The 14,654-nt window shown below is 45.6% G+C and overlaps 1 protein-coding gene across 6 annotated transcripts in view; it reads left to right on the forward strand.

The window, feature by feature from the left end:
* apol1 (apolipoprotein L, 1) overlaps positions 1-14,379 on the forward strand; it is a 283,625-nt gene extending 269,246 nt beyond the window's left edge. For all 6 annotated transcript variants that reach the window (XM_084313412.1, XM_084313414.1, XM_084313415.1 and 3 more), the window contains 8 exons: positions 738-788; positions 1,721-1,813; positions 2,838-2,882; positions 6,716-6,757; positions 8,970-9,050; positions 9,673-9,712; positions 11,844-11,898; positions 12,310-14,379. In XM_084313412.1, coding sequence (XP_084169538.1) covers positions 738-788; positions 1,721-1,813; positions 2,838-2,882; positions 6,716-6,757; positions 8,970-9,050; positions 9,673-9,712; positions 11,844-11,898; positions 12,310-13,273 — 1,371 coding nt within the window. In that variant the 3' untranslated portion in view covers positions 13,274-14,379. The remainder of the gene's footprint in view (positions 1-737; positions 789-1,720; positions 1,814-2,837; positions 2,883-6,715; positions 6,758-8,969; positions 9,051-9,672; positions 9,713-11,843; positions 11,899-12,309) is intronic.
* Positions 14,380-14,654: the final 275 nt, after the last annotated feature.

A 14,654-nucleotide genomic window follows, 5' to 3' on the forward strand; every position in this document is an offset into this window, starting at 1 on the left:
TTGAGGTAACAGCAGTCGCATCTTTTCACCTGCGCAGCTCGATCTCTCAGTGGCGAGGAGTAACGCGTGGGAGGCTCACGCTGCCCCCGACACTTCCTGATTCTACTGCGCAGGCGCACCAACCGACCTGTAGGAGTCGCTGTCCACAACGCCCGATCCCCACCCATCAGTTTCCCACCCCCTAATACGGCCAATGTGTATTAGTACGGACGACCAGCTAAACTGAAAGCAAATGTGGAGCGCTGGGCTCGAACCGACGAGCCCAGCGTCTCCATCATTTCGTGGCGAGTGCCTTGCCCACTACGCCACGTAGCCGCCCTATGCAACACCTTTTTTATTAATATTCCACTTCCTACTTCCTGTATAATAGTGTTTCGTGAATATATTACTACAAAATAAACGAGAGATTCCAAGATGTCAGAAATCAAAGTAAAGCCACTAGATTATTTCACATTTCTTAAGACATAGAACCATGTTAGATCTCTCTAATGAAAGAAAGTATTATATGCTTAGAAATCACTAACAATAAAAGCTGATAGTGTATTAAATACTGCTGGGTTCATTTCTGCTTCTGACTGAAGTCTGCTGAAACCATCTCCAGCATGAGGAAAAGAATCAACACTACAAATATTATATAGTGACTCTATCTATAGGACTGATTAACAATGGACTCTAATGTATTGTGTGTGTGTCTTGTCAATGTTTTTCTAACAGACAAATGAATTGTTGTTTTTCAGCCCAAAGTCCGGAAACCCAAGAAACGCAACCCTTTCATGCCCCGTGCCACGGTAACATTTGACTGGACACAGATGTTGTTTGTTATATTATGCAGACATTGTCTATTTGGTCTTTTAAAGGAACACGCCAACATTTATGGAAATTAGCTTACTGTCTTCTCCAGAGAGAGACAAGAAGATGGATACCAGTGTTCCTTTAAGTGTGATCTTATATAAGCAACTGTTATTTATATGCGAGAACAATGGTTTCTGGAACCTCTGTAAGATGTGACTACTGTGTGTTCAGGGTGAAGCTCAGAGCTCACCACTCACTCCTCATCTCACTCCTCATCTCACTCCTCATCTCACTCTCATTTACACACAGGCCTACCTGTAATGCTTTTCAGTTGCGCCCAAGAGCTCTATAGGTCACTGTCGGTCGGTCCACCAAAATGTCCCCACCCTCTAGTGGCCACAGGTTTCGCCCTAGGAGACTGAAATGTGGCATGGAGATTAAGTGTGCGTGTGTGTGTGTTCATGCCAATTGGCTGAAAGGTGGCGTGGTAATGGGAGTGGCTTATTGCAAAAAAGGTTGCAGCTATTGCAAATTCACAACACTTGTTTTTGGTCTAACTCTCATGATTTCAAGGTGATGTGAAAGTCAGTCAGTCACATCAGTTAGACTGGCTCTGTGTTGAGTTATCAGTTAACCCTTTCACTGCCACACTACAGAAGGTTAACCCTCAAGCGCGGCTGGGTAGCGCAGCGGACTAAGCGCCTGCCTACCACCGCAGAGACACTGGTATCGAATCCAGCTGTCAGCGGTACCTCGCTACTAAATTGGGATGGGAGAAAAATACAGAAAAAAGGAGGAGAAAAAGTACATAAAAAAAAAAGGTTAACCGTTGGTAGTGTGATAGTAGAGGGTTAACCTTCTGTAGTGTGGCAGTGAAAGGGTTAATAACCTCATGATCTCATGATACAGAGTTGTTTTGTCCCGCCAGGCTCAGTCTGATGACGAGGGTCTGGACGGAGAAGAGTCTCACTCCCCGGAGGACCGGAAAGGAGAGGGAGGGGACGGTGACAAGATGGAGGAGGTGAGGGTTTATGCAACACCTTTTTATTAATATTCCACTTCCTACTTCCTGTATAATAGTGTTTTGTGAATATATTACAAAAAAAAAACGAGAGATTCCAAGATGTCAGAAATCAAAGTAAAGCCACTAGATTTTTTCGCATTTCTTAAGACATGTTAGATCTCTCTAATGAAAGAAAGTATTATATGCTTAGAAATGTGTCACTTAGTCACAATATTTATTGATATTGCTTTATTGTCTTTTATATCCAGGTCCTACTTGTTCTTGACTTAAGAGTAACATTTTATTCTCGACGGCGGCCGGATAGCGCAGCGGACTAAGCGTCTGTCTACCACCACAGAGCCAGTGGGATCGAATCCGGCTGTGGTGCCTCCGGCTTGGCCGACCGTCCATACTAACACAATTGGCAGTGTTAGCGGGTGGGAAGCCGGCGTGGGTGGGTCCTGGTCGTTGTAAACAGCGACTCCTACAGTTTGGTCGGGGCGCCTGCACAGCAAGGGAAGGATCTGGGAGAGGTAGTGTGACCTTCCACACGTTACTCTCTCCCGGTGAGAGTCCGCGCTGCCAGGTGAAAAGAAGCGGTGGGCTAGCTACACATGTGTCGGAGGAAGCATGTGATAGTCTCCGCCCTCCCAGACCGACGGTAGGGGGTAGAGTGCGCAATGACCAGGAAGGGGAGTGGGAATTGGCATAACGACTAACATTGGGAGGGGAGAAAAACGGAAAAAGAAGGGGAAAAAAGATAATAAAAAATAATAAAAATACATTTTATTCTCGTCTATCTCGCTATGATAAAGCGATCTCATATTTGAGTATCAAAGGTATTTTCGAGAAACATCACTGTACTCCTAAAGGACCACTTAAAAAAGTAATCACACGTGTGAATTCATGATTATATAGTAAGAGTCCTCGTCTCGTGACCGGAGACTCCTGCAGGTCAGTGAAGGCACTGGGTTGGATTGGCGCTCAGCCGCTCAGTGACGCCAGATGCTTTAAATTAATGCTTTTCATTGTTGTTTTTCAGCCCAAGAAGCCGAAGAGACGTAACCCCTTCATGCCCCGTTCCAAGGTAGCGTTCTGTCTGCTCTGCTCAGTCTGTGGGCACCATGTCACCGTATTCAAATGTCATGTAAAAGCGAGACGGTTATTATTTCCATGGGAAAGACCACATCTTCCACTAGTGATGAATCTGTTTGCATAAATGATGCTGACCGTAACAATATCCTCAATGAACTCCAATATCCTCAATGAACTCCAATATCCTCAATGAACTCTAATATCCTCAATGAACTCCAATATCCTCAATGAACTCCAATATCCTCAATGAACTCTAATATCCTCAATGAACTCCAATATCCTCAATGAACTCCAATATCTTCAATGAACTCCAATATCTTCAATGAACTCTAATATCCTCAATAAACTCCAATATCTTCAATGAACTCTAATATCTTCAATAAACTCTAATATCCTCAATAAACTCTAATATCTCAATGAACTCCAATATCCTCAATGAACTCCAATATCTTCAATGAACTCTAATATCCTCAATGAACTCCAATATCCTCAATGAACTCCAATATTCTCAATGAACTCCAATATCTTCAATGAACTCCAATATCTTCAATGAACTCCAATATCTTCAATGAACTCCAATATCTTCAATGAACTCTAATATCTTCAATGAACTCTAATATCCTCAATAAACTCCAATATCTTCAATGAACTCCAATATCCTCAATGAACTCCAATATGTCAAACTCTGCCGCCCGCATGCTCACCTCCACCCGCCACTCTGACCACATCACCCCTGTCCTCCACCCGCCACTCTGACCACATCACCCCTCACCTCCACCCGCCGCTCTGACCACATCACCCCTCACCTCCACCCACCACTCTGACCACATCACCCCTCACCTCCACCCACCACTCTGACCACATCACCCCTCACCTCCACCCGCCACTCTGACCACATCACCCCTCACCTCCACCCACCACTCTGACCACATCACCCCTCACCTCCACCCACCACTCTGACCACATCACCCCTCACCTCCACCCGCCACTCTGACCACATCACCCCTCACCTCCACCCACCACTCTGACCACATCACCCCTCACCTCCACCCGCCACTCTGACCACATCACCCCTCACCTCCACCCGCCACTCTGACCACATCACCCCTCACCTCCACCCGCCGCTCTGACCACATCACCCCTCACCTCCACCCGCCACTCTGACCACATCACCCCTCACCTCCACCCACCACTCTGACCACATCACCCCTCACCTCCACCCGCCACTCTGACCACATCACCCCTGTCCTCCACCTGCTAACCACCCTACTGTCCTTTAAAACAGCCCTCAAAACCCACCTGCCAACACCATACTTGTAGTCCAGCATGGGAATAATAGTTTGTTTCCACACGCTGTAGTTTGTAGTTTATTACTAAACATCGCGCATTTCCAAGATAATAGTATTTTTTCATAGAACGCGAGATAAAACACGTTATGTGCAATAAGCCCAAACCGTTCTGGCTGATCCCCTGAAACCCTGAATACTCCCATATCAAAGGTATATGACTTGTATATATGTATCATCAAAAAATCCTCAAGGGGGGGGGGGTCGTTTTAACTCAAAACTATGATCACGTTTGCCGAGCATGTTTTTCGTCCGTTGAAACACAGAACTGTGATCGTTAGAAAAACACGTTTCAGATTTGGTAAAATAGACAGAGAATGTACCTTACCTTAGCCAGAAGGTATTTCAAAAGAATAATTCCAAGTGATCGCATCGCCATCGTGATTACCAGTGTATATGTCTATACACGTTTCGATGGTCAAATACGCTCATGCAACGGAATCCCGAGGCGAGGACTGTGAATTTCTGTCCCGGGAGAAGGAGTGGCCACTCGTGAGGAGAAACTGAAAGTGAATCTGGCTATCAGCCCAGAGCCCCATCCAGTTCAGACACGGGACGATACTGCCACCTGGTGATGGTCGATCAGAATGCAGTTCCAAATTGTCGGGACGTGCCTAAATGATGCAGATCGCTCTGGGCAACTGTATAGTGCGGGGATCAAAGTAAAAAGATCAAACGATCCAAAAACAACTTATTACGTTTATGGCACTCAACGATCGGCGCCCAGAAACGTAAAATGACGTTTATGGCACATAATGTGTTAAAACAGCCTCAAAACACACCTGCCAACACCCTACTGTTATTTAAAACAGCCCTGAAAACCACCTGCCAACACCCTACTGTTCTTTAAAACAGCCCTGAAACACACCTGCCAACACCCTACTGTCCTTTAAAACAGCCCTCAAAACACACCTGCCAACACCCTACTGTCCTTTAAAACAGCCTCAAAACACACCTGCCAACACCCTGCTGTCCTTTAAAACAGCCCTCAAAACACACCTGCCAACACCCTACTGTCCTTTAAAACAGCCCTCAAAACACACCTGCCAACACCCTACTGTCCTTTAAAACAGCCTCAAAACACACCTGCCAACACCCTGCTGTCCTTTAAAACAGCCCTGAAAACCACCTGCCAACACCCTACTGTCCTTTAAAACAGCCTCAAAACACACCTGCCAACACCCTACTGTCCTTTAAAACAGCCTCAAAACACACCTGCCAACACCCTACTGTCCTTTAAAACAGCCCTCAAAACACACCTGCCAACACCCTGCTGTCCTTTAAAACAGCCTCAAAACACACCTGCCAACACCCTGCTGTCCTTTAAAACAGCCCTGAAAACACACCTGCCAACACCCTACTGTCCTTTAAAACAGCCCTCAAAACACACCTGCCAACACCCTACTGTCCTTTAAAACAGCCCTGAAAACCACCTGCCAACACCCTACTGTCCTTTAAAACAGCCCTGAAAACACACCTGCCAACACCCTACTGTCCTTTAAAACAGCCCTCAAAACACACCTGCCAACACCCTACTGTCCTTTAAAACAGCCCTCAAAACACACCTGCCAACACCCTACTGTCCTTTAAAACAGCCTTCAAAACACACCTGCCAACACCCTGCTGTCCTTTAAAACAGCCCTGAAAACCACCTGCCAACACCATACTGTCCTTTAAAACAGCCCTGAAAACCACCTGCCAACACCCTACTGTCCTTTAAAACAGCCCTCAAAACACACCTGCCAACACCCTACTGCCTCTTTGAACTGCTGCGGTCAGGCAAGCAATACCGGAGTCTCATGGCAAGCACAGAAAGACTCAGAAGAAGCTTCTATCCCCAGGCCATCAGGATGCTTAACGAACAATAACACTATGTAACAACCATCAAATGCACTCACAGCACACACATCCACACACACACTCACTTTAAACAAACAACTCACTGCAGCACCCACTTACACACTTTAGAACACCTAAACACACTTTATATTTATTGGTAAAGAATTTGCACTACAACCCATACCTCATTACACCTTACTGTAAATTGTACCTCATCCCATTTCTGCTGTGCACTATATAGTATATATATATTAGTATATTGTATGGTAACTCAGTTACTTCTACTCTGCATTGTACATGTACATACTGAACACTTGTGCCTACGTACGTGACTTCTATTTTATACTTGCTATACTTATTTTATTTTATACCTATATATTTTTGTCTAGCACAGTCTCTGGAGCGTAACAGAACGAAGCATTTTGTATAAAAGTATTCTGTACTTCTGTGTGACAACTAATAAAGAAACTTGAAATTGAGAAACTTTAAAACAGCCCACAAAACCCACCTGCCAACACCCTACTGTCCTTTAACACTTCACACTTGCTTTTGACCATTAACTGTTTTTGTTTAGTTTTTTTAGAATGTATTAATATCACAATGACATACTACTACTTTCTTGTGTGTGTGTGTGTTACAGCCTAAAGGGCAGAGCAATGCTCAAGACGGAGCAGCAGCAGAGGTAAAGCATTTCCCTCACACCCCTTAAATACCTCAGTCAGTCAGTCAGTCAGTCAGTCAGTCAGTCAGTCAGTCAGTCACACACTCTCTCTCTCTCTCACACACACACACACACGCACACGCGCACACACACACACACACACACACACACATGTTTGAATACTTTATTTGGTTCCACAAATTATATTGCCAAGATGCCAATAATAGCTGCCTGAGACAGAGCAATATTTGGCAATTAATTTGGCTTTTCTCTTTGACATTGCAGCAATTCTCACACACACTCTCGCACACACACACAAAACACTCTACGCTTTTCTATAGTCCCCCCCCCCCCCCCCCCTCCCCCCGACGCTAAAGCCTCCCACCCCACCCCCGTCCTCTCCAGCCTCCACACGGTGTCTGTGTGCCTCTGGCTCTGCTCAGGCTGATGGGGAGATTAGTTGCTATGTGCCCAAACTTGTTTCTCCACTTCCTTTTTTCTCTTCTCTGTTTGCCCACGGAGACCCGCTAACAGAGCAGTGAGGAGTCTGTCTCTTCAGGATCACTCCTGCTAACAGAGCAGTGAGGAGTCTGTCTCTTCAGGACCAGGACCACTCCCGCTTCCCCCTGGCTGTGTATGATGCTTGAAACGGAGGTTTCACTTGAGTTTTAATTCCTGTTCTTTGTGTCTCTCTCTTCGATCGATATCAGTTTCATCTCTGTGTCAATTTTGGGGTCATTGGAAGTTGTATATTCTTCCTACCACTGGCACATGTCCTTTAAAGCCTTCCTTATAGTGACTTTACCACTGGCACAGTCTGTGTTACTTAAAGCCCTTTTAATGAATCCATTTTTCATATAGAGGGAGTCGCCTTGGTTCACCCATACACCTATATTTTGTTTATTGTTCTCTTACATTATTATGACATTATTACAAACATTATATTATCTTTTTAGAAGAGTAAATCACGTTTATTCAGGTGGGAACAGGGTGGAAAGGAACCCAACCTGAGCATGATTTGATCCGTGGTTAACATGAATACAGACATGACTTGTATCTCCCTTTATGTCGGTTTAGAGCAGTCCACCTCACACCGCCTACAGATGGTACAAATCAATGCAGCACGACTCCTGACTGGCACACGGAAGCCAGAACATATAACACATGTCCTTTCCGCCCTTCACTGGCTTCCGGTCCAGTGCAGGGTTGATTTTAAACTGTTATTGATCGTCTTTAAAGCCCTAAATGACCTCCCTACCTCGCAGATCTCCTGCATCTCCTCTATACCCCGTCCACAGCTCTGAGATCCTCTAACCAGATGCTCCTGGACGTCCCCAGAACAAGGCTTAAAACCAGAGGCGATGGAGCCTTTGCTGTGGCTGCCTCTGGAACAGTCTACCTGCTGACATTAGGTCTGCCCGGTCACTGGCCACTTTTAAATAGCTGCTTAAAGTTCCTGTGTCTTATAAATGGCCTTCTCCAGTGTTTAGCATTGTTTCCTAGCAATGGGGGTTTATATCAATGGGGTCTGTTTCTCTAATATTCATATTGACTCATCAGTCTAGTCTCCCTCACTCAACTAAGCCGTTCTGATTTGACTCTTTTGCTGACGTGAATAAGGCACTGGTTGTAGTCACCGCCCACAATCAACAATTCGCTCAACAACAGAGCGAGTGGAATTACTTCCTCAAACGGGTTGACGTGCGCGGGTGCCGACAGAGAGAATCAACTATTTGCTCAACAACGGAGCAGTGGGAATAATGCGGAAGCGGTCTCCCTGTCCCTGACTCTCCCTCTCTCTCTCTCCCTCTCTCTCTCAACCTGCATTTTACACACAATCGCAGTTGAGCCGCTCAAACAGCGCACACGCACGCATGGAGCGATGTATCCTCTCTCTCTCTCTCGCTCGTTCGTTCTCTCTCTCGCTCTCTCGTATACATGTATCATGCTGTGTGGGTGACTGTCACTCAAAGCGCTTATGGGCGGAGCCCAGCCCAAAAACAGCTTGAAATCTTGAAGTGGAAAAATGCTGCTTTAGAGTAATTGATTAGAAATAGAAATGGAGCATCCGCTTAGTTTTAATGTGATTTTAATGTATATAAATGGTTTGATATGGTTTGAGTATAGTATCCTGAATTTTGTGTAAATTGTTCAGCACTTTGTCAGCTGCTGTTGTTTCAAATGTGCTATATAAATAAAACGGACTTGTTGTGCCTCTCGTCTCTCCTGCCAGAAAGGTGCAAAGACCAAGTCTCTGTTCGACCAGCTGGAGGAGTTCCGTCTAGACGGAGCAGAAGCTGAGGACCGCGACCAGGTGGGTTATCAGTCGTCGGTTATTTACATTTCCCACAATTGATTTGCTTTGTTACCGACTGTGTTGTTAAAAGTTAAAAATAAATAAAAAGTGAGATTGAATGGGGGCGGCTACGTGGTGTAGTGGGCAAGGCACTCGCCACGAAATGCTGGAGACGCTGGGCTCGTCAGTTCGAGCCCAGCGCTCCACATTTGCTTTCAGTTTAGCTGGTCGTTCATACTAATACACATTGGCCGTATTAGAGGGTGGGAAACTGATGGGTGGGGATCGGGCGTTGTGGACAGCGACTCCTACAGGTCGGTTGGTGCGCCTGCGCAGTAGAATCAGGAAGTGTCGGGGGCAGCGTGAGCCTCCCACGCGTTACTCCTCGCCACTGAGAGATCGAGCTGCGCAGGTGAAAAGATGCGACTGCTGTTACCTCAAGTACCGGAGGGGACTTGTGCTATGTATGACTTAGTCCACATTGCAGCCGGCTTGTGGGAGGCAAGAAACAGCGTCCGTGACAGGGGAGGGTTGAATTGGATGATACGAAATTGGGATGGGAGGAAAATATATAGAAAATGGGAGAAAAAGTGGAGAAAAAAAAAGAAATTAGATTGATCCGGTGGTGACTGTTTTTCAGGATCTGGACGGTCTCATGGACTGGTGGAACACAGTGGAACGTAAGTCAAACGGATACACACAGCAGAACTGTACCACTTAAACATAACCTTTAATCAGAGCAGCAGAACTGGACCACATACCACTTTAACATCACCTTTAATCAGAGCAGCATAACTGGACCACATACCACTTTAACATCACCTTTAATCAGAGCAGCATAACTGGACCACATACCACTTTAACATAACTTTTAATCAGAGCAGCATAACTGGACCACATACCACTTTAACATCACCTTTAATCAGAGCAGCATAACTGGACCACATACCACTTTAACACAACCTTTAATCAGAGCAGCATAACTGGACCACATACCACTTTAACACAACCTTTAATCAGAGCAGCATAACTGGACCACATACCACTTTAACACAACCTTTAATCAGAGCAGCAGAACTGGACCACATACCACTTTAACACAACCTTTAATCAGAGCAGCAGAACTGGACCACATACCACTTTAACATAACCTTTAATCAGAGCAGCATAACTGGACCACATACCACTTTAACACAACCTTTAATCAGAGCAGCAGAACTGGACCACATACCACTTTAACATCACCTTTAATCAGAGCAGGATAACTGGACCACATACCACTTTAACATAACCTTTCATCAGAGCAGCATAACTGGACCACATACCACTTTAACATAACCTTTAATCAGAGCATCAGAACTGGACCACATACCACTTTAACATAACCTTTAATCAGAACAGCATAACTGGACCACATACCACTTTAACATCACCTTTAATCAGAACAGCATAACTGGACCACATACCACTTTAACATAACCTTTAATCAGAACAGCATAACTGGACCACATACCACTTTAACATCACCTTCAATCAGAGCAGCATAACTGGACCACATACCACTTTAACATAACCTTTAATCAGAACAGCATAACTGGACCACATACCACTTTAACATCACCTTCAATCAGAGCAGCAGAACTGGACCACATACCACTTTAACATAACCTTTAATCAGAACAGCATAACTGGACCACATACCACTTTAACATAACCTTTAATCAGAACAGCATAACTGGACCACATACCACTTTAACATAACCTTTAATCAGAACAGCATAACTGGACCACATACCACTTTAACATAACCTTTAATCAGAACAGCATAACTGGACCACATACCACTTTAACATCACCTTTAATCAGAGCAGCATAACTGGACCACATACCACTTTAACACAACCTTTAATCAGAGCAGCAGAACTGGACCACATACCACTTTAACATAACCTTTAATCAGAGCATCAGAACTGGACCACATACCACTTTAACATAACCTTTAATCAGAACAGCATAACTGGACCACATACCACTTTAACATCACCTTTAATCAGAACAGCATAACTGGACCACATACCACTTTAACATAACCTTTAATCAGAACAGCATAACTGGACCACATACCACTTTAACATCACCTTCAATCAGAGCAGCATAACTGGACCACATACCACTTTAACATAACCTTTAATCAGAACAGCATAACTGGACCACATACCACTTTAACATCACCTTCAATCAGAGCAGCAGAACTGGACCACATACCACTTTAACATAACCTTTAATCAGAACAGCATAACTGGACCACATACCACTTTAACATAACCTTTAATCAGAACAGCATAACTGGACCACATACCACTTTAACATAACCTTTAATCAGAACAGCATAACTGGACCACATACCACTTTAACATAACCTTTAATCAGAACAGCATAACTGGACCACATACCACTTTAACATAACCTTTAATCAGAACAGCATAACTGGACCACACACCACTTTAACATAACATTTAGAGGTCAATGGATCGAGGGTTGAACGCTCCCAAGCACTGGAACACACAAATGTTATGTAGAATGCATACTTTTACTTTAGATACTTAGCAAATACTTTTACTTAAGTAGAATTTGAATGGAGGACTTTTACTTTGATCAGAGTACTAATTTATCTGGGTATTTCTACTTGTACTTAAGTAAAGGAACTGTGTACTTCCTCCACGACTGACATACACATGCACACTTTCTTTTAAACACTATTATGCATTGGAATTCTTTAGATTTGTGGGAAAAATTATCTTATTTCTACAGAATGGGAGGATCTGCCAGAGAAGGACGAGGACATGACGGAGAAAGAAGAAGCTAAGTAAGTGAAAGAAAGGTGTATACTATTTTCACTGGTACTGACTACTCAAGCAGTAGGCTTAAAACCAGAGGCGATGGAGCCTTTGATGTGGCTGTCAGTCTATCTGCTGACATCAGGTCTGCCCGGTCACTGGCCACTTTTAAATCGCTGCTTAAAACCCATCTATTCAGCCTGGCCTTCTAAATCCCTTGTATCGAGCATCTGCTTAGTTTTAATGTGATTTTAATGTATCTATGTTTTTAATTGTTTGATATGGTTTGAGTATAGTATCTTGAATTTTGTGTAAATTGTTCAGCACTTTGTCAACTGCTGTTGTTTTAAAATGTGCTTATATGAATAAAACCGACTTGACTTGACTAAATCCATACTAGAATGACATCTGAAGGATTACCACTTGTCTTCTCCGCTCAGGGCCTTCGCTGTGACGGCCGACAAGGTGCAGAAGGGCATCCGGGTTTTCAACAAGCTGTTCACGGAGCGGGCCGAGTGCCTCTGGCAGCATGTCATCGACCTGCACGCCATCGCCGACGCCCTGGACACGTTCAACAAGAAGACCAAGATCGCCCAGATCACCGGCGGCTCCACCAGCGCCCTCGGGGGCGTGGCCACCATCGTCGGCCTGGCCTTGGCGCCCGTCACCATGGGAACCTCCCTGATCGTCACGGCGGTGGGGCTGGCGGTGGCCACGACGGGCGGCCTCACGTCGGCGGGCGCCGGCATCTCTAACCAGGTCAACAACTCCCTGGACCGCAAGAAGGTGGAGAAGATAGTGGAGGACTACCAGAACAAGATGATCGACCTCAACAAGTGCATGACGTTCATCAAGCAGGGGATCGAGCACCTGCGCCGGTTCGACCTGATCAAGATGAAGAAGCACGCCTACAACCGGGACTTCCCGGCGCTCAACAACATCTACGAGGACGGCGCCATGGCGGGCAAGGCCATCCTCATCAACGCCAACGAGATCATGCGCGTGGTGCAGATCGCCAACGTGGCGGGCAGCACGGCCGCCCGGGCCGTCCAGATTGCCAGCATGGCCACCGGGGTGCTCACCGGCCTCTTCGTGGGCATGGACATCTACTTTGTGGCCAAGGACTCCAAGGAGCTGAAGAAAGGGGCCAAGTCGGAGTTTGCCGCCAAGATCCGGGAAGTGGCTGAGCAGCTGCACGAGGGCCTGGTGGAGCTCAACGGCATCCGGGATGAGCTGCAGTCCACCAACACGCCGGAGAACGCCGCCGGGGATGGTGCGGCGACGTCCGAGGACGACCTCAAGAAAGAGAAAGAGGTCAAAGCTTACAGTTCAGAGGAAGAGGACGAAATCGACCGCATTAAGGCTGCCATCAAAAAGGATCTGGAGAACCGGGAATACGTTTGATGCTCTGAAACAGGGGGGTGGCCTCGACGCGAAGCCCTAGAACTAGATAATGTCTAAAGAGACTGAACTCTCTCTGGCCTAGTCAAAACCCTGACACTTTGAGGCTTTGATGTGCAGTATGTACAGTATATTTTATTTCTATTGGCACACGTGCCAATGCCTCAAACTGCCATATTGCCTTTTCAGAAAATGTGATAATAGGATTTTCTGCCAAATATTTTTGGTAGTATAGTCAAAGGGGAATGCCACCCATTATGCACATTCATATTATGTTCCTTCTGTGCCCCAGGGCAGGTCAGTCAATATTTGTGAAAATGCACCATTGTGATGTCACTGGGATGTCAAATCTGGGGCTGTTCCATTGACCCGTTTGTTGTTTACAAACATACCGTGTTCGAGCTAATCGGCAATACCAACCGAGTCACGTGACTAAGTTGCCCCCTACCTGCAAGCTGTCGCGCTAAAATAATATGACAGGGCTCTATGGAGAAACCATGACACTCCCCTGACTAAAAGTAGTTTCAAACTAAAAGGACTGGGTGTCATTTAGCCAAATCAGCATGGCTGTGAGTGTGAGTCTTTCACATTTTACATATCTAGCTTTGGCATGGATTGATTGTTTAGATCGCTAGCATGGCTAACAAATACAAATATAGTGTAGTCTGCCCCGTTGTTCTGACCAGCACGTGGACAGCCAACAGGTCTATTGACAATGAATGAGGCTCTGACTTTGTGAGGCCATGAAATGTGAGCTCTTACACCAGAATGCGTTTTAAATGATGTCTCAGACCTGTTATTAATACCAGAATATAAACCTCATTTCGGTGTGAATTCAACTTAATATTTTGTGGCCCCATAAAGTCAGTGCTCTATTTATTGTCTATGGAGCAGCCTTTGGTTTTACTCTTGGGTGACATCACAGATCAGAGGGCTCTCTCTCTTGGGTGACATCACAGATCAGAGGGCTCTCTCTCTTGGGTGACATCACAGATCAGAGGGCTCTCTCTCTTGGGTGACATCACAGATCAGAGGGCTCTCTCTCTTGGGTGACATCACAGATCAGAGGGCTCTCTCTCTTGGGTGACATCACAGATCAGAGGGCTCTCTCTTGGGTGACATCACAGATCAGAGGGCTCTCTCTCTTGGGTGACATCACAGATCAGAGGGCTCTCTCTTGGGTGACATCACAGATCAGAGGGCTCTCTCTTGGGTGACATCACAGATCAGAGGGCTCTCTCTCTTGGGTGACATCACAGATCAGAGGGCTCTCTCTCTTGGGTGACATCACAGATCAGAGGGCTCTCTCTCTTGGGTGACATCACAGATCAGAGGGCTCTCTCTCTTGGGTGACATCACAGATCAGAGGGCTCTCTCTCTTGGG

The sequence above is a fragment of the Notolepis coatsorum genome, assembly GCF_963971535.1.
Source record: "Notolepis coatsorum genome assembly, chromosome: 4".
In the NCBI taxonomy this organism is placed as follows: Eukaryota; Metazoa; Chordata; class Actinopteri; order Aulopiformes; family Paralepididae; genus Notolepis; species Notolepis coatsorum.